This window comes from Jaculus jaculus, chromosome 1 (assembly GCF_020740685.1).
Source record: "Jaculus jaculus isolate mJacJac1 chromosome 1, mJacJac1.mat.Y.cur, whole genome shotgun sequence".
Taxonomy (NCBI): Eukaryota; Metazoa; Chordata; class Mammalia; order Rodentia; family Dipodidae; genus Jaculus; species Jaculus jaculus.
Genome location: NC_059102.1, coordinates 161,971,914 through 161,990,865, shown reverse-complemented (window position 1 = coordinate 161,990,865; position 18,952 = coordinate 161,971,914). Strand labels below are relative to the sequence as shown.

The following is an 18,952-nucleotide window of genomic DNA, read 5'->3' as shown; positions in this document are numbered from 1 at the left end:
GTGCTTTGATACTGGGGAATCAAGCCTGGGTGCTTAGGTTTCATAGGCAAGCACCTTAACTGGTAAGTCATATTGTCAGCCCTGGATTCTTTCAAAAAGCCATAGGGGCCCCTATTTTCCTCTAGCACACACCTAGTGAACTGATGTGTAGCTCATTCTGGAGCCATCAATGTTAGAACAACCTTAGGAGAAATAGGTGGTCACTTTTTTTCCCCCACCATGAGGATACTGAGACTGTGGGAGGTTGAATAACTTGCCCAAAAGTCACCCATTTAATAAGATGGCCGGCCACTGGTATGACACCTCCTTTTTGCCAGGTCTCACTGTTCTAGTTCAGTCTCATTATATTTTATTTTATTTATTTGAGAGAGGGGGAGAAAGAAAGAGAGACAGCAAGAGAGAGAGAATGTGTGTGCCATGGCCTCCAGCCACTGTAAACAAACTCCAGATGTATGTGCCACCTTGTGTTTCTGGCTTATGTGGGTCCTGAGGAATAGAATCTGGGTCCTTTGTCTTCACAGGCCTATGCCTTAACTGCTAAGCCATTTCTCCAGCCCTCAGTCTTTTTTTTTTTAATTTTTAAATTTTTAAAAATATTTTTTAAAGAACACAGATTAGAGCTGAGCCTGGTGGCCCAAGCTTATAATTGCAGCTACTTGGGAGGCCTAGGTAGGAGGACCACAAATTCAAGGTTTGCCTGGCTACAAAGAAAGTTTCAAAGCAAGCCTGGACAATTTAGTGAACTTCTATCTCAAAAAAAGAAAAACTGGACTGGAGGGATGGCTTAGTGGCTAAAGTGTTGGCTTGCAACGCCAAAGGACCCAGGTTCAATTCCCCAGGACCCATGTTAGCCAGATGCGCAAGGAGGCGTATGCGTCTGGAGTTTGTTTGCAGTGGCTGGAGGCCCTGGCACATCCATTCTCTCTCTCTCTCTCCCTCTTTCTCTGTCAAAAAATAAATTTTAAAAAGGAGGAGGGCTGGGCATGGTCATACATGCCTTTAATCCCAGCACTCTGGAGGCAGAGGTAGGAAGATCGCCGTGAGTTCAAAGCCAGCCTGGGACTACTGAGTGAGTTCCAGGTCAGCCTGGGCTATAGTGAGATCTTACCTTGCGGGGTGGGGGCAGGTGGAGAAGTCTGGAGAGATGTTTTAGCAGTTAAGGCACTTGCCTGTGAAGCAAAATTACCCAAGTTAGATGCCCTAGAACCTACATAAGCCAGATGCACAAGGTGGTACATGCATCTGGAGTTCATTTGAAGTGCTCTGGCATGACCATTCTCATGCTTTCTCTCTCTCTCTCTCTCTCTGCTTGCAAATAAATAAATTAAAAAAAAATTTTTTGGGGTGGTAGGTAGGGTCTCACTCTTGCCCAGGCTGACCTAGAATTCACTGTGTAGTCTCAGGGTGGCTTGAATTCACTCCTACCTCTGACTCCCAAATCTCCCAAATGCTGGGATTAAAGGTGTGTGCCACCATACCTGGCTAAAAAAATTTTTTTCCGAGGTAAGTTCTCACTCTAGTTCAGGCTGACCTGGAATTCACTATGTAGCTTCAGGCTGGCCTCGAACTCATGGCAATCCTCTGACCTCTGCCTCCTGAGTGCTGGGATTAAAGGTGTGCACTACCACACTAGGCTTTTTTTTTTTTCTTTCAAATATTTAATGTATTTTGTAATTTGAGAGTGGGGGAGTGGGGAAGAGGCAGAGAGAGAGAATGGGTGTGCCAGGGCCTCCAGGGCCACTGCAAATGAACACCAGATACATGCACCCCCTTGTGCATCTGGCTTACGTGGATCCTGGGGAACTGAACTGGGGTGCTTAGGCTGCACAGACAAATGCCTTAATCATTAAGCCATTTCCCCAGCTGTAAATAATTTTTATAAAGAAAAAATAAGGGGCTGGAGAAATGACTTAGCAGTTAAGGCATTTGCCTGTGAAGCCTAAGGACTCTGGTTTGAGTCCCCAGTACCCATGTAAACCAGATGCACTAGTGGGTGCATGTGTCTGGAGTTCCTTTGCAGTGGCTAGGGGCCCTAGCATGTCCATTCTCTCTTTCTCTCTTAAATAAATAAAAGAAAAACTATTAAAAATATAAGGTTAGGTGTGGTGGCATACACCTTTAATCCCAGCATTTAGGAGGCCAAGGTAGGAGATCGCTGTGAGTTCAAGGCCATCTTGAGACTACATAGTGAATTCCAGGTCTCAGCATAGGCTAGAGCAAGACCCTACCCTCAACTCCCCCAGAAAAAAGTGTAAAAAGAGGTTTGGCTTTATAGTTTACTGGTAGAGTGCTTGCCTGGTATGCATAGACCCTAAGTTCAAACCTTAGTATAGTAAACCAACAAACACTCCCCCCATTTGATTTAGGTTCTCAGGACTCAAATGCTAGTGTCTCCAGTTACTGTCTTTGAGCAAATCAATTCTCCCTTCTGTACTTAAAAAATTATATATTTTATTTATTTGGGGGTGGGGAGAGAGAAGGAGAGGAGGGCATCAGGGCCTCTAGCCACTGCAAATAAACTCCAGCCACATGTGCCACTTTGTGCATCTGGCTTATGCAGGTACTGGGGAATCGAACCTGGGTCCTTAGGCTGGCAAGCGCCTTAAGTACTAAGCCATCTTCCAGCCCCTTCTGTACTGTTTTCATATTGTAAAGTGGAAGCTTCAGCATCCCCACCTCATGTGGGCTGGGATGTTAACTAGTTCAGGAAGGGATAGTAATGACTCCTTCCTACCCGCCTTTTTTTTTTTTTTTTTAATAATCCTACCCGCCTTTTATGTGGCACCTGGCCTATCCTAAGCCCATTGAACGCGCACAGCATCCGTTCTGCAGAAGAGAAAACTGAGATAGTGAAAGGCTTCGAAACAGCTTTTCTAAAGGCACACGGCCAGAATACGGTGGTGATAGTAAGAGCTCAACCACACCGTTTTTGAAGGCTTATAGGCATAGTCTTCGCATGAACTCTCCGTGGTGGCACTTTCTTCATGGGGCCATCACTATCCTGTTCTTCGTGGAGGATAAGGCAGCATTGTACTGGCACACTGGAGTTCTTGGACCTGTTGCTGCTCTCCGCCTTCACACAACCCAGGTAAGGGCGGGGGAGGGTGCAGCCACCACCAGGCACCTGCCACGGGTCTGGGCCTGCGGGGGCGGCGGGTGGGCGGGGCCACCAGGCAGCTGAGCCCGTAAAAGCTGCGCGAGCCTGAAGCTGCACACTGACATCCGTGGCCATGGAGCGTCCTCACTTCCCGCTGGCGATGGGTCTGGCCTTGCTTGCTCTCTGCCTCCTGGCTCTGTGTCCCGATGCCCTCGCTGAGCTGCGGAGCCGGACCCGCATGACTGGAGAACGCCGGGGCCTGTCCCCCAATGACCCGCAGGTGCAGAAGGCTGCCCAGGCGGCTGTGGCCAGCTACAACATGAACAGCAACAGCCTCTACTACTTCCGAGACACCCAGGTCATCAAGGCAGAGAGTCAGGTGCGGTGGCTGGTGGCCAAGGGAGGGAATGGGTCAGGGTGGATATGAGGGCCCGAAGAATGTGGGAAGACAAGAGATGCTGCCTTACCACCAAAAGCAAGGGGACACCCCAAATAACCACCACTTATACCCCATGCAATACTTTTTATTTTTTTAAAAATTACTTCATTTATATATTTATTTTCATTAGAGAGAGAGAGAGAAGCAGATAGAGGGAGAATGGGTGTACCAGGGCCTGTAGCCATTACAAACAAACTCCAGACACATGCACCCCTTGTGTATCTGGCTTATGTGGATCCTGGGGAATCAAACCTGGGTCCTTTGGTTTTGCAGCCACATGCCCTAACCACTGATCCATCTCTCTAGCCCAGCAATGTTTGTTTGTTTGTTTTTTCTTTTCTTTTTCGAGGTAGAGTCTCACTCTAACACAGGCTGACCTGGAATTCACTATGTAGTCTCAGGGTGGCCTCGAACTCATGGCGATCCTCCTACCTCTGCCTCCCGAGTGCTGGGATTAAAGGCATGTGCCACCACGTCCGGCTAGCTATGCTTTTTCAAAAATGAGATGAAGGTCAAAATCTATTGCAACCAACATGTCTATCTTTCAAAATCATCTGACTCCACTTCACTCACCTGCCCCTGCCAAATAGAGTAGGGGGTCAGTGGGACCCTACCTCTACATATCTGCCTCTTCCTTAGGAAGGCGTACACAGGGGCTTGTCAGCCGCCTGCAGGGCCCAGGGCTCTGCTTCCGCTCCTGGGTCACTGTCATGAATCTCAACCTCCACTTTATGTCTGAATCTTTTAAGTCAGAGTGCTGCACTTGCCCGGGAGAGTGGAAAGCCTGGAGGGAGAGGAGGGCTGGGCTTCTAGGTACCCTTAACCTATCCCATCTTGTTCCCTAGATGGTGGCTGGTGTCAAGTACTACCTGACGCTGGAGATGGAGAGCACAGAGTGTAGGAAGACCAGGGTCTCTGGAGACCACATGGATCTCACCACCTGCCCCCTGGCCACAGGAGTGCAGCAGGAGGTAACAGCACTGCCCCCCAGCCCAACCCAGAACCCAGAACCTGAAGCCCTCAGCTTGTCCATCCTGACCGGTCTGTCCTGTCTGGCCTTTGGGTGATTCAGCCTGCAAGCCCATATGCAGTGCAGGGTGGAGTGGCTGGGGTTTCTTGTTGGGGTGGATGTTGCTTGGAAATACCTGGAAACAGCTCTGGCCATCGGACTCCATGTCCTGAGACCACTGATGGTCTGTATTTGGCCCCAGAGAGATGTGGCAGGCAGAGGGCTGGCTGCTGGGAGGAGCAGGCTGAGACCAAGCTCACCCACCCTTCCTTGGCTACCCTGCTGTCTCCACAGAAGCTGCGTTGTGACTTTGAGATCCTTGATGTTCCCTGGAAGAACACCACTCAGCTTCTAAAGCATGACTGTGTGCAGCTGTAATAGGCCCAGGGCCTATCCCAGGGCAGGATCCACTGGGAGCTGGCCTGGTGTTGGAGGGTCATGGGCTATGTCTGTTTCAATAAATCTTCAATGCTGCTTCCTGCATTGGTTTCTCCTGTGTTCTTCACTCCTCCCTTTGCGGAGCCTCACTTCTGCTCCTCGTGGTTCTCAGTACCCCATAGCTGACAGAGCACCCATGCCATCCCCCAGGGAGCTTCTGCCATTCCAGTGAAAGTGTATCCCTCAAATACAAGCTCCTCTGCCAGAAACTCCCAGTAATCTCAGAGGTAAGGGATGGGAAACTTCTCAGGAGGAGGATGGTACCACAGTAGCTTGGGTACTGATGTTTGTGAACACTGAAGGAGGGTCTGTACTCTGCTTCTCCCAGCAGCCAGGAGGAGCTTTGGGTTCATATGCTTGTGGGGGGGAGGTGAGGGATTATTCAATCCAGTGGGTCCCAGGCCACTGGGACCACAGGCTATACACACTCCAATACACCAGTGCCTGGAGGTGACTTTTTCAGAGTCCCTGTAGGTCAACAGGTCATGAAGCCAAGACAGTGTCTTTCACATCCACACCAAAGGCACTTCCTGTATACCTTGCCTTTGGTTAAGACCTTTCAAATGATGTGAACACAGGGCCTCAGAGGGAGCAAAATCTAATTCATTGTCCCCAGAGGAGTGATTCTCATAGAAGAAACAGGGTCAATTTAATTTTATTCAAAGGAAACATGTTCTCTCTCTCTCTCTCTCTCCATATATATAATTTTTTTTGTTGTTTTTTTGAGGTAGGGTCTCATTCTGGTCCAGGCTGACCTAGAATTAACTATGTAGTGTCAGGGTGGCCTCGACCGCATGGCAATCCTCCTACTTCTGCCTCCTGAGTGCTGGGATTAAAGGCGTGAACTACCATGCTAGGCTATGTACCATAATTTTAACATACTTTATTTGTGGTTGCTATCCTTCCCCTACCTCCAAACCACTCAATACAACACACAGAGAGGGAGAGAGAGAGAGAGAAACCTTCAGGACCTACTCAACTGCTCCCAGACACTACAGATATACCCTGAAAAACACCAACACCCACAGCCTAACAACACACAAACAGACAATATACAGGAGCACAGCCCAGAGACAGACTCACAACACCCAAACACACAAGAGTCATGTGTGTCCCACCACAGGTGTGCTGCAATGCACAAACACCCACCCCTACCAGGAGGTGAGACACAGCAACTGAGTCCTTTAGGAGCACTCGATTTCTGTGGTGTCAGGCCCATGCTGGCAACGAGAGTGCTCTGGCAGTCCCTTCCTATTGTCCACACCCTCTTCCTTCTAAGTGAGCCCTCACACACCACTTGTCCTTGATGCCATCCTGCCTCTCTGATGCTAGAACAGAACACCTCACTCAGGTGTCTTGAGGTAGTAGGCATTGGCATTTTCAAGCCCAAGCTAAGGTCCAAGTGGCTGGGGTCGCAAGAGTACCCCGGTAGCTTGGTATAATAAGGGAATATCAAATGATATTGATGCAATGAAGCAAAACATCAAAACATGTGATTCTTATTTTGCCAGTCAGGCCAAATGAGCCAACAGGTGCAATAGTGGCTCATCTGTCATGGTGGAAACCAGCTGCCCTCTAATTGGACTGGGGGCCCGCTCCATGGGAGGGAATACATCCCTGATACTGAAAACTTAAAACAGGGGTAGTCATGAGCCCTAGGGGTGTCATGTCTGCTGCTGCCTGGCTAAATGTATATACTATGCTTATTAAACTGCCCAGTAAGCACTTCTCTTAATATTCATACCCTTATATTAATGCTACTCTCACTTTTGGTAGAGAACCTTCTCTTTTCAGATAGCAGTGACCTTGGGATGACTCAGAAGGCATCATGGTGTTGGGAAGAAGTGACAGGAGTGCTCAGCACTGCAATATCTCTATTACACCTTCCAAGGCTCAGGTTCCATTGTGGAAGAGGTGATGGAAAGAATGTAAGGACCAAAGGAAGGGTAGGACTCCTTACAATATGCTCCTTCAGACACAAAATGGCCTGGATACCCATGACCTCACAGTGCCTTACACTCACGAATTCACTATGTCATCTCAGGGTGGCCTCGAACTCACAGTGATCCTCCTACCTCTGCCTCCCAAGTACTGGGATTAAAGGTGTGTAGCACCATGCCCAGCTTGGAAGTGAATTCTTGTTTAGTGATTCCTATACATGTAGTGAAACTAGAATGTAAAACAAGAAAATGCTTATTGCAAAAGTCAATAGTGGGCTGGAGAGATGGCTTAGCGGCTAAGGCACCTACCTGCAAAGCCTAGGGACCTAGGTTTGAGTCCCCAGAACCCACATAAGCCAGGTGCACAAGGTGGCATACATGTCTGGAGTTTATTTGCAATGGCTGGAGGCCTTGATGCACCCATTCTCTCTCTATCTGCTTCTCTTTCACACATTTTCTCTCTCTCCTCTCTCTCTCAAATAAAATAAACATTTTTTTAAGTCAGTGGTGGTGCACACCTTTAATCCCAGCACTTGGGATTTTGAGACAGTGTCTTATGTGTCCCGGACTGGTATGCTGTCTCTGTTCAGCCAAGGATGACTTTGAACTTCTGTTCCACCTGTCTCCATGTGGTAGTTGGAATGTAAAATGACTTGCACAGGCTCATGTGCTTCAATACTAAATTCCCAGTTGGTGATACTGTTCTAGAACCTCTAGGACATGAGCATTGTGGAAGGAAGTGTCACTGGGGGTGGGCCTTGTGAGTAGCTCTGCTTTCTCCCTGCAGATATGACAACGTCATTCTGGCTTCTTTCTTGTGCCATGCTTCTCTCACTATTACAGACTTCCCCTTAAAACTGTAAGCTGAAAACCAGCCTTTTACCTCCTCAAGCTGCTTCTGGTCAGGTATTTTGTCCAGCAACAAGAAAGTACTGCTCCTGCCAGGCATGTTGGTACATACCTTTAATCGTAGCACTTGAAAAGCAAAAGCAGAGGTAGGAGGATCATTGTGAGGCCACCCTGAGTGAGACTACATAGTGAATTCCAGGTCAGCCTGAGCTAGAGCGAAACTCTACCCCCCCCCAAAAAAAAAAAAAAACAGAAAAGAAGAAAGTTCCACTCCATTTCTCGAATGTTGGGATTACAAGACTGTGTCAACACACCCATTTGGTATTTCCATTTCTTGACTTGTAGAGTGGAAATATTGGCATTGAGGCCAGACATTGTGGCGCACACCTTTAATCCCAGCACTTGGGAGGCAGAAGCAGGAGGATTGCCGTGAGTTTGAGGCAAGCCTGAGACTACATCGTGTATTCCAAGTCAGCCTGAGCTAGAGCAAGACCCCACCTCTAAAAATCAAAAATAATAAGATAAAGAGTGGTTGAGAAGGATTCCTTTGCAGTCAGCTTCACATTGCTGGTAGAAATCACCCAACCAAGAGGATCTTGTGGGGGAAAAGGTTTATTTTGGCTAACAGGCTCAGGGGGAAGCTCCATAATGGCAGGGAAAACGATGGCATGAGCAGAGGGCCAACATCATGTGGACAGTAACAACAGGAGAATGTGCTAAACACTGGCAAGGGGAAACTAGCTACAATACCCATAAGCCCGCCCCTCAACAATCCACTGCCTCCAGGAAGTGTTAATTCCCAAATCTCCATCAGCTGGGAATCTAACTTTCAGAACATGTAAGTTTATGGGGGACACCTGAATCAAACCACCACATTCCATCCCTGGCCCCCATAATCTGATAACCATACATGATGTAAAGTGCAATGCATTCAGCCAACTTTAACAGTTCCCAAAGTTTTTTATCAATTCCAATGATGTTCATACATCCCCATTGTCCAAGATCTTTTAACTGAGCCATAATACCAAAAAAAAAAAAAAAAAAACCCAAAACTCAAAAAACCCATAATGGCACAGAATAAACATTCACACTGCAAAAGATGGCATTGGGCATAGTAAAAAAAAAAAAAAAATACTCAAGCAATACATGATTTAAACAAACATCAAACTCTGTAGCTCCAAGTCAAACAACTCTAGCCAGTGACAAGTTTCCAAGTCCACTAGTTCTAACCAGCAACAAGTCTCTGGTATGCTAATTCCACCACCTACAGCTAGGCTGGCTACTCACAGTCCCAAAAAAGTTAATCTGGGGCCCGCAGCTTTCCTTAGCAGCCATCTTATGGTCTCGGCATTTCCACTGGGTCTCCCTCCACTATGATCCACAGTTCATCCTCAGGGCTCCACTAGGTCTCCATGCAGGCATCCAGCAAACCTGCTTCACACTGCCCATGGCCATTTCCAAAACACAACACCTTGTTGCAAATTCAATGACCCTCTCTTTCCTGCATTTCTTATACTCCATAATACAAGGTAGGGTGCCAATTTGTTAAACTGGGGGGAGGGATAAAGCAGACTTTGAAGAACAGGGCACTCCTTGAACACTCAGGCCCCTTCCAAAGAGTCTACATTCTTCCTGTTGCCTCAGTGCAGGTAAACTGGCCCAATCTCAATGGTTGTAACCTCTCAAACAATTTTCAGGTGAATGGGCAGCAGTGTAGACCCAAAGATTTCATTTTTTCTGTGCCATATCCCTCTGCTCACACCAGTCCTTTTCTATGTGGTGCAACCCTGCACATCTTCTCAGGACATGGGCATAACAGCAAGCTTCCCACACAAACTGCCAGCCCAGTCCAAGCAAAGCTTTCTCACCCTCATAAGCCAAACCCTCACAGTCTAGAGTTCTTACTGCATTCAGGCTTTTCAACTCTGATCAGAATAGTCCATCAAGCTGTTCTTACAGCACTGCAAGCCATCTTTTTGGCCAAGGTTTCAAATCCTTTCACATTCTTCTTGAAAATCAGCTTCAAAAGGCCAAAACCACACAGTCAGGTGACTAGCAGCAATCCCACTCCTTTGTACCACTTTATTGTTGCAGTTGTTTGCATTTCTGGTAGAAATCACCCAACCAAAAGCAGCTTATGGGGGAAAAGAGGTTTATTTTGGCGAACAGGATCAAGGGAGAAGCTCCATAATAGCAGGGAAAATGATGACATGAGCAGAGAGTGGGCATCACCCCCTGGCCAACATAAGGTGGACCATAGCAACATAGCAACAGGAGAGTGTACCAAACACTGGCAAGGGGTAACTGGCTATAACACCCATAAACCTGCCTCCAACAATACCCTGACTCCAGGAGATGTTAATTCCCAAAGCTCTATCAGCTGGGAACCTAGCATTCAGAACACCTAAATTTCTGGGGGACACCTGAATCAAACAACCACAATAGCCAATGTCAACCTGTAGTCTACACACACACACACACACACACACACACACACACACATGTGTGCATCATACATAAGTATGTCACCACAAATACAAACATGCATACATACTACATATACATGCATTAGAAGGAACATACATGCTATGCCATTTTCTGTGAATTAGCTACATCTTATATAATAGAAGGATAAAAAGAAAATTAAATATGAAGGGCTGGGGTGAAATAATTGGGGGATAAGTCAGACACTGTATTGTCATGAGTATGGATGAGAGTTCACTTTTTAGGCCTGGGTACTCACCCTGAAAGGACTCCACTATGGCCGGCCACACTAGGGTCCAGCTGTGGTTCTAGCCACTTCTGAAGCCTTGTCTATTTGGTAGTGAGGGTTTCTCTAAGCTTCAGCCTATACCATTTCCCCTGAGTGTGATCCAGCCACACTCAGCCTCACCCTTGCACCAGGGTATTGTCACACAGGCCCAGCATGCTTAGACAACAGTTTGGTAGGACCACAGTGTGTTCACACCTCAGCTCCAATGGTGCCATATTATTGCTGGCACCAAGCAAAGTAATGAAGACTCCTTCTTCCAAGAGGCCCTTCCATAGTGCCAGCCTACACTGCTTATTTGGTTGGCCCTCCTGCTCTGGCACTGGTAACCTGGTTGAACTTTGTGTGATGAGCTATCTGCCTCTTTCCTCATCATTCGTCACCCTGACTCACTTTGTCTCTGAAGGGGCTGGAACCTACTTCCTCACCTCGCCCTTAAGGCTTGGGCTGTGCCTGAGATAGGTTGGCAGGCCATCAACCCTTTATCTGGGCTTCATACTGCATTTCACAGAAGTTATTAGATTGATCTTTGTGGGTCCCAGCCATGGTGCCCCCCGAAGATGCCTAGGTAACCGGGGTGGGAGAGCACACGAAAGTGGACTTTTGGAAGACAGTTTTGGTGAAGAGCTCTCTCAGTTTATTGTTAGGGAAATGGGTTTATAAGCATCTGAGGGTGAGGGGAGAGTCCTAAGGGGACTGGACATACAAGGTTACTATGGGAACATTCATTCCAGCACGTAAGCAATGGCGGGGGAGGGGGGTGGGTAGGTGATCTAGAGTCTCAGGGGTGATGGGCTATGTGAAGGTGCTGTCTGATAAGGAGTTTCCTAGGCAACTGGCCAAAGGTCACAGGGCAAAGCCTAAGTTCATGTGTGCTGGGGTTGGAGAGGGAGTAGCCTCCTGTAGCCTGGGGGTCCTTAGCCATGCCTGGCAGCTCAGGCCCCTCTCCTGAAGGCTCCAGCCTGTGCCTGGCATGCCCAACAGGTGTTGTGGTAACAGAAGACAAAAGTCCTCTACAATGCCCATGGTGAAGTCTCCATTCCAACTCAGTGGGCAGGCTAAAGGGATCAAGACCTGTTGTGCTGGAGGGGAAAACAGACATGGTGGGGGCGGGGCAGGAATCAGAGTATATAGTTTGTACATCAGGCCCACAGGGTCCACCTGTCTCTTCACCCAGCTAGAACTTGACCCCTCAGCCCCTCTAGTCCTTAGTGTTCAAATGTGGCCTGGACCTTGGGGTGAACCAACTCATACACCCTAGGGACCTTGCAGGCCCCTTCTTGCTACCCATAGAAAGGAAGGAGGGGTAGGCTACTTGGATGAACACAGCCCAAGATACCTTTCTTACCCTCCCAAGTCACATCCCAGGTGGTGTGGAAAGCATGCAGAAGGTGCTCACAGGTCACACCCCCATCCTAGCTGTCCGTCTCTACAGAGACCACAGTTCTCTTTTGGCTTTGGCGGAAGAGTCAGGCAGGTGCTGTGTTTGAAAACTTCCTCCACATTCTGGTTCTAGAACAAGCTGCTTCACTTCCGGGGCCTCATCTCATCCCATCAGCAGTGCAGGGCTGGGAAGCTTCAACCAGCTGCAGCAGGATAGGCTCTGGCACTTAGGGGAACACCTCCATGGAGCACTGCTGGGTCACAGGTCCCTTTCACAGGGAGGGGGAGCACAGCACTTGGGGTGGAATGAACTCCTCTTAGCTGAAGGCTCAAGGAAGAACATTCTGGGGGCAGCAGGAAGGCCCTGGAGGTCCTGACCTCAGGAGGCTGCAGATGGGTCTTCTTCAATCATTAAAACTCACTAGGTCAGGGTCAAGAGAAGGATGCTGTGGGCAACCTGGGTTAGAGGGTCTCTGGGCCATAGTAAAAGCAGAGGCTGTATCCTGTGGCCAATTTCACACTGATGTTTATAGCCCCACACTTTTTTTTTTTTTTCCGAGGTAGGGTCTCACTTTAGCTGAGGCTGACCTGGAATTTAATCTCAGGGTGGCCTTGAACTCATGGTGATCCTCCTACCTCTGCCTCCCGAGTGCTGGGATTAAAGGCATGCACCACCACACCCAGCAGCCCCAGACTTTTTATTTGTGAGAAGAGAGAGGATGGGCATGCCAGCGCCTCCTGCCATTGCCAACAAATTCCAGATGCATGTACCACTTTGTGCATCTGGCTTTACATGGGTGCTGGGGAATTGAACCAGGCCATTAGGCTTTATAAGCCAGTTCTTTAACTGCCGAACCATGTCCCCAGCCCGCTCCCCAGACTTTTTCTAGAGATTCCAGGATGTAGCTCAAACTGTGGGCTCCTCTCCAGATGGGACCCAGACCTGAGATATTCCCTCAGAGACAGCCCCCCTGCAGAGAGCACCCCTCCGTCCTCCCTGCAGACCTCAGATTTCTATATCCTTTACCTGTGTCAGCTCACTGACTCCTTACAACACCCATTTTCCAATGTAAGGAAATGGTGGTGGTAAGAGCTCAATCATAGCTGTTTTGGGAAGTCTTAGTGTATGACCTTCACATGAGGTGTCCTTGTGGGGGACAGCTCATCATGGCACATAGGGATCTTTGTGTCTCTGTGTTATTTCTCTGCTCTCAAAGGACCTTGATGTGGCAAAGGTGGAGGTCATTCCAGGCACCTGCTCCTCTGCTGAGGCAGGTATGTGGGCAGGGCTGGGAGGAGCTGCAGAGGCCATAAAAAGTAGCACAGGTCAGGATTTGGCACTGCCACCAGCAGCCACGAAGCATCTTCACCTCCTGCTGGCAATGGTTCTTTGGTTTTTTGTTTGTTTGTTTTGTTTTGTTTTTCCTGATGCTGTCTCTAGAGGCCTACGTCAAGTTTCAGAGTATGAGGACTAAAGAATACCGGATCTGCCCTCCGATGACAGGCATGGGAAGACCGCAGTGCGCAGTGTAAACTTTTGTGGTCAGTTACAACATGGACAGCAACAGCCTCTACTACTTCCAGAACGTGAGCATCATCAAGGCACAAAGACAGGTGAAGAAGTCAAGGAAGGGACGGAACAAGGAGGCCAGAAGGGGAGGCTACTCAGGCACTGTCCTGCCTTGAGAAACAAGGCATACAGAAAACAACCACTACTACCAGACATTGTGACAAAGGCCTGTGATCCCAGCATTTAGGAGGTAGCGGCAGGAGTATCAGAAAGGTCATCCTTGGCTATGCAGCCCTGGGTTACCTGAGCACCTGCTCAAAAACGGAACAACAAGCTGGGTGTGGTGGTGCTTGCCTTTAATCCCAGCACTCGGGAGGCAGAGGTAAGAGGATCGCTGTGAGTTCCAGGCCACCCTGAGACTACATAGTGAATTCCAGGCCAGTATGAGCTAGAGTAAAACCCTACCTCAAAAAAACCAAAAACCAAAAACAACTAAAAAGCAGGGTGTGTGGGGGGAACCACAACCAGTACTTTCATTTTCATGCCATACATTTTTTATTTCTTAAAAATATATTTATTTATATTTATTTATTTATTTGACAGAGAAAGAGGGAGAGAGAGAAAGAGAGAGAGAGAATGGGCATGCCAGGGCCTCCAGCCACTGCAAATGAACTTCAGACACGTGCAACCCTTGTGCATCTGGTTAATGTGGGTCCTGGGGAATCGAACCAGGGTCCTTTGGCTTTGCAGGAAAATGCCTTAACCACTAATCCATCCCTCCAGCCCTGTTTTTTTAATTTTTTTATTTTCAGGTAGGGTGTCATTCCAGCCTAGGCTGACTTGGAATTCACTATGTAGTCTTAGGCTGGCTTTGAAGTCATAGGGATCCTGAGTGCTGAGATAAAAGGCATATGAAACCACACCCAGGAGAGAAAGAGAGAGAGAATGGATGCACCAGAGCCTCTAGGAACTACAAACAAACTCCAGATGCATGTGCCACTTTGTGCATCTGGCTTTATGTGGGTACTGGGGAATCAAACTTGGGTCATTAGGCTTTATGGGCAAGTGCCTTAACTGCTGAGCAATCTCTCCAGCCCAAGTTTTTCATTGTCATTGTTGTTTTTCAAGGTAGGGTCTCCCTCTGGCTCAGGCTGACCTGGACTTCACTGTGTAGTCTCAGGGTGGCCTTGAAGTCACAGCGATCCTCCTACCTCTGTCTCCGAAGTGCTGGGATTAAAAGTGTTGATCACCACGCCCAGCCCAATATTTTTTTAAAACAAAAAACCTGAACAAGGGCTGAAGAGATGGCTTACCAGTTGAGGCACTTGCCTGGAAGCCTACAAATCCAGATTTGATTTCCCAGTACCCATGTAAATCAGATGCACATTGTGGCAAATGTGTCTGAAGGTCATTTGCAATGGCTAAAGGCCCTAACACACCCATTCTCTCTCTTTCTCTTCTCTCTTTCTAATAAATAAATTAAATTTAAAAAATTACAGGCAGGGACTAGAGAGATAGCTTAGTGGTTAAGGCATTTGCTTGTGAAGCCAAAGGACCCAGGTTCAAATCCCCAGGGTCCATGTAAGCCAGATGCATAAGGTGGCACATACATCTGGAGTTTGTTTACAGTGGTTGAAGGCACTGGTGTGTCCATTCTCTCTCTTTCTCTCTCTTCCTCTTTCTATCTCTCTCTCAAAAAATAAAATAAACTTAAAAAAAAATTAAAGGGGGGCTAGAGAGATGGCTTAGCGGTTAAGGTGCTTGCCTGTGAAGCCAAAGGACTCAGGTTCGTTTCCCCAGTACCCACATAAGCCAGATGCACAAGGGGGCACATTCATCTAGAGGTCATGGCTTGCCTATTCTCTCTCTGTTTCTCTTCTATCTCTCTCTGCTTGCAAATAAATAAATAATAAGTTTAAATAGCTTTAAAAAATTAAAGGGAGGGCTGGAGGGATGGTTTAGCAGTTAAGGCATTTGCTTGCAAAGCCAAAGGACCCAGGTTCGATTCCCCAAGACCCACATTATCCAGATGCACAAGGGGGCGCATGTGTCTAGAGTTTTTCTTCAGTGGCTGGAGGCCCTGGTGTGCCCATTCTCTCTTTCTCTCCTTCTTCCTCTTTCTTTTTTATTTATTTATTTTTGTTTATTCTTATTTATTTGAGAGTGACAGAGATTGAAGGAGGAAGGGAAGGAGAGAGACAGAGAGAGAGAGAATGGACGTGTCAGGGCTTCCAGCCACTGCAAATGAACTTCAGACGTGTATGCCCCCTTATGCATCTGGCTAACATGGGTCTTGGGGAATCAAGCCTCGAACCGGGGTCCTTAGGCTTCACAGGCAAGCGCTTAACCGCTAAGCCATCTCTCCAGCCCTCCCTCTCCCGCTTTCTCTGTCAAATAAAGAAATAAATAAAAATATTTAAAGAAAACTAAAGGATGGAGAGACGGTTTAGTGGTCAAGGTACTTGCTTGCGAAGTCTAAGGACCCAGGTTCCATTCTCCAGTACCCATGTAATCCAGCTATACAAGGTGATGCATGCATCTGGAGTATGTTTGCAGTGGCTGGAGGCCCTGGCACACCCATCCTCTCTTTCTCAAATAAATACATAAAATAAAATAAGTCTTTAAAAATAAAAAAAGAACTGAATGAATGCCAAACTCCTCAATGACCAACAAGTCTAAATGAAGGAAAGATAAGATCCAACTTGGTATAGCATAACTCACCTAACTTACCAAGAGGAAGGAGCAAGAGAGAGCAGTGGGTGCCTCCCTCCACATCTGCCCACGCTTCAGAAAGGTGTGCATATGGTGTGTGTTAGTCTCTTTTAGGGCCCAAGCCTTGGCCTCCTCTCCTAGGTCATCCCCATGAACCTCCACCTCCCGCCCAGGTCTGAGTCTTTAAGCTAGAGTGCTGCATTTGCCTGAGATGGAAGACCTGGAGGGAAAGGAGGAATAGACATATATGATTGGCTCCCAGCCTATGGCCTTCCCTATTGACACTGAGCTTCATATTAAGGTGGGGATAGAGACTTTGATTCCCACCTGGGAACCTGAGGTGCTGATGGATTTGACATGGATGGACACAGGGACATCTTACAGCTCTGCTTCTGCTGGAACCTGTTGCCTGTGGTAGCTCAGGCATCCTGGGTTGTGTGGGGCAGCTGTTTTGAAGGACTAACAAGCAGAAGACTCCAGCAAGGTTCCAGGCAAGGGTGAATGACAGGAAATACTTGCTGAATGAATATGTGAGGCCTGGAGTGAGGCGAAGCCCAGAGAAGTCTGCCTAGTGGCTTCTCCACCCCTGGAATCTGTGTCCAAATCCCAGATGGCATTTCCTCTGCAGAGTGTATTCCTGGCCTCTGGGCGAGACAGTGGTATGGCCAGGTTAGGGAAAGGAATTTTCCACTGGGAGTTTCTGTCTTCAGGTCCTGGAGGGTCCACCACTGCCTGGTCCAGCTCAGTGGTAAGTAGGGTTGGAAAAAAACTGTCACCCTTTAGCTCCAACTCGGGAGTTCCTTCAGCCTTCATGACATGCAGAGTGACCTCCACTACGAGATAGTTGTAGATCTTGGAAGATATCCACCACTTCCCTCCCAAATCCTGGATGATCTTGAACTTGACTTAGTGCTAGGACTTTGGTGCCCAGTACAGGCCAGTGGCCCACTGCCAGCCCCACTGTGAGCATAGGGGCTCTGAGCATCCTTTACTCAGGCTCAGGCTAGGAGCAGATCATATCCCATTATGCCGCCTTCACCTGCGCTGAGATCAGGAGGATTAGAGAGACCTTCTCTACCCTTTCACACTTTCCCTGGGACTTTGTAGTCTCACCCCAGAAATGACCTCTGAATTCTTTTTAATTTTTTTTTTTAAGAGAGGTAGGATGATTGCCTTGAGTTCAAGGTCACCCTGAGTCTACATAGTGAATTCCAGGTCAGCCTGAGCTAGAATGAAAACCCTACCTCAAAAAATTTTTTATTGTTTAGGGCTGGAGAGATGGCTTAGCGATTAAGCACTCGCCTGTGAAGCCTATGGACCCTGGTTCAAGGCTCGGTTCCCCAGGTCCCACGTTAGCCAGATGCACAAGGGGGAGCACGCATCTGGAGTTCGTTTGCAGTGGCTGGAAGCCCTGGCGCACCCATTCTCTCTCTCTCCCTCTATCTGTCTATCTCTCTGTGTCTGTCGCTCTCAAATAAAAAAAAAAAATTATTGTTTAGAAAGCCAAGTGTGGTGGCACATGCCTTTAATCCCAGAACTCAGAAGGCAGAGGTAGGAGGATCACTGTGAGTTAAAGGCCACTCTGAGACTACATAGTGAATTCCAGGTCAGCCTGGGCTAGAGTGAGACCGTACCTTGAAAAATCAAAAAAAAAAAAAAATTTTTTTTAGACAGGGGGCGAGAGAGAGAATTGGTGTGCCAGGGCCTCAGCCACTGCACTCGAACTCCAGACGCTTGTGTAACCTAGTGGACATGTGCAACCTTGCACTTGCCTCATCTTTGTGCGTTTGGCTTGCATGGGATCTGGAAAGTCGAACATGACTCCTTAGGCTTCACAGGCAAGTGCCTTAACCACTAAGCCATTTCTCCAGCCCAACCTCTGAATTCTTGATATCTCCACTAAGTTATTATCATGTTTTGCTGAAAGCCAGGGTGGGGGGCACTGATAGATTTGAGTTTCTGATCTCTGTCTCTGGACCCCATCAGAGTGCACTGGTTTCCAGGACCTGATAATCTTGTGTTATTCTAGGGTAAATGTGATTATTGTTTTTCTCTGACCTTGGGTCAGACTGGCTAGTAGCAGAAGACTTGACACTCTATCCTTCACCAGCTCCCTCAAGTCCATGAGCCAGGCTCTCTTTCATTCTTTTTTTTTTTCCCCCCCCTATTATTTATTTGCAAGCTGAGAGAGAGAGAAGAGAGGCAGAGAGAATGGGTACACCAGGGTCTTCAGCCGCTGCAAACAAACTCTGGATGCATGCACCACCTTGTGCATCTGGATTATGTGGGTCCTGAGGAATTGAACCTGGGTCCTTTGGCTTTGCAGGCAAATGCCTTAACCACTAAGCCATCTCTGCATATTTTAAAACCTATATACATCAGAGGTCTTTTCAAAGGTGGGTAAGAGAGCAACATCCTCCTAACCAGCCTCCCTTCTACTCAGGCCAGTCTACTCTGCACTAATCAGTAAGGGCTGTTCTTTCCTCCAAGCCTCACAGGTCCCACATCAGTCCACTAGCATCATAGACTGGTACTCAGGGCCTCAAGACCCGTCCTGAGCGCTCTCCTACCTCTTCTGTGTCAACCCTAAGCTTCTCCTGGTTTTGGTTCCCTATAAGGCTGCACTACATAACTTCTTCCTTTAAAGACCATCCTAATAGGGGAGAAAGCCTGCGTTGCCATCTAGGCTTTGACACTTACCCAGCTGTGTGGCCTTGGGCAATTTGCTCCTTCTGTCTAAACATGTTTCCTCATCTGGAAAACTGGATAATAGCACTTACCTCAAAGGGCTTTTTCAAGGTGTAT

The 18,952-nt window shown here is 47.8% G+C and overlaps 1 protein-coding gene across 1 annotated transcript; it reads left to right on the top strand.

The window, feature by feature from the left end:
* The first annotated feature begins 3,230 nt into the window (after positions 1-3,230).
* On the top strand, positions 3,231-4,923 carry Cst6 (cystatin E/M). Its single transcript, XM_004656702.2, has 3 exons — positions 3,231-3,476; positions 4,382-4,507; positions 4,840-4,923. Exons 1-3 carry the CDS (start codon positions 3,231-3,233, stop codon positions 4,921-4,923), a joined length of 456 nt encoding a protein of 151 aa, XP_004656759.1.
* The last annotated feature ends 14,029 nt before the right edge of the window (positions 4,924-18,952 follow it).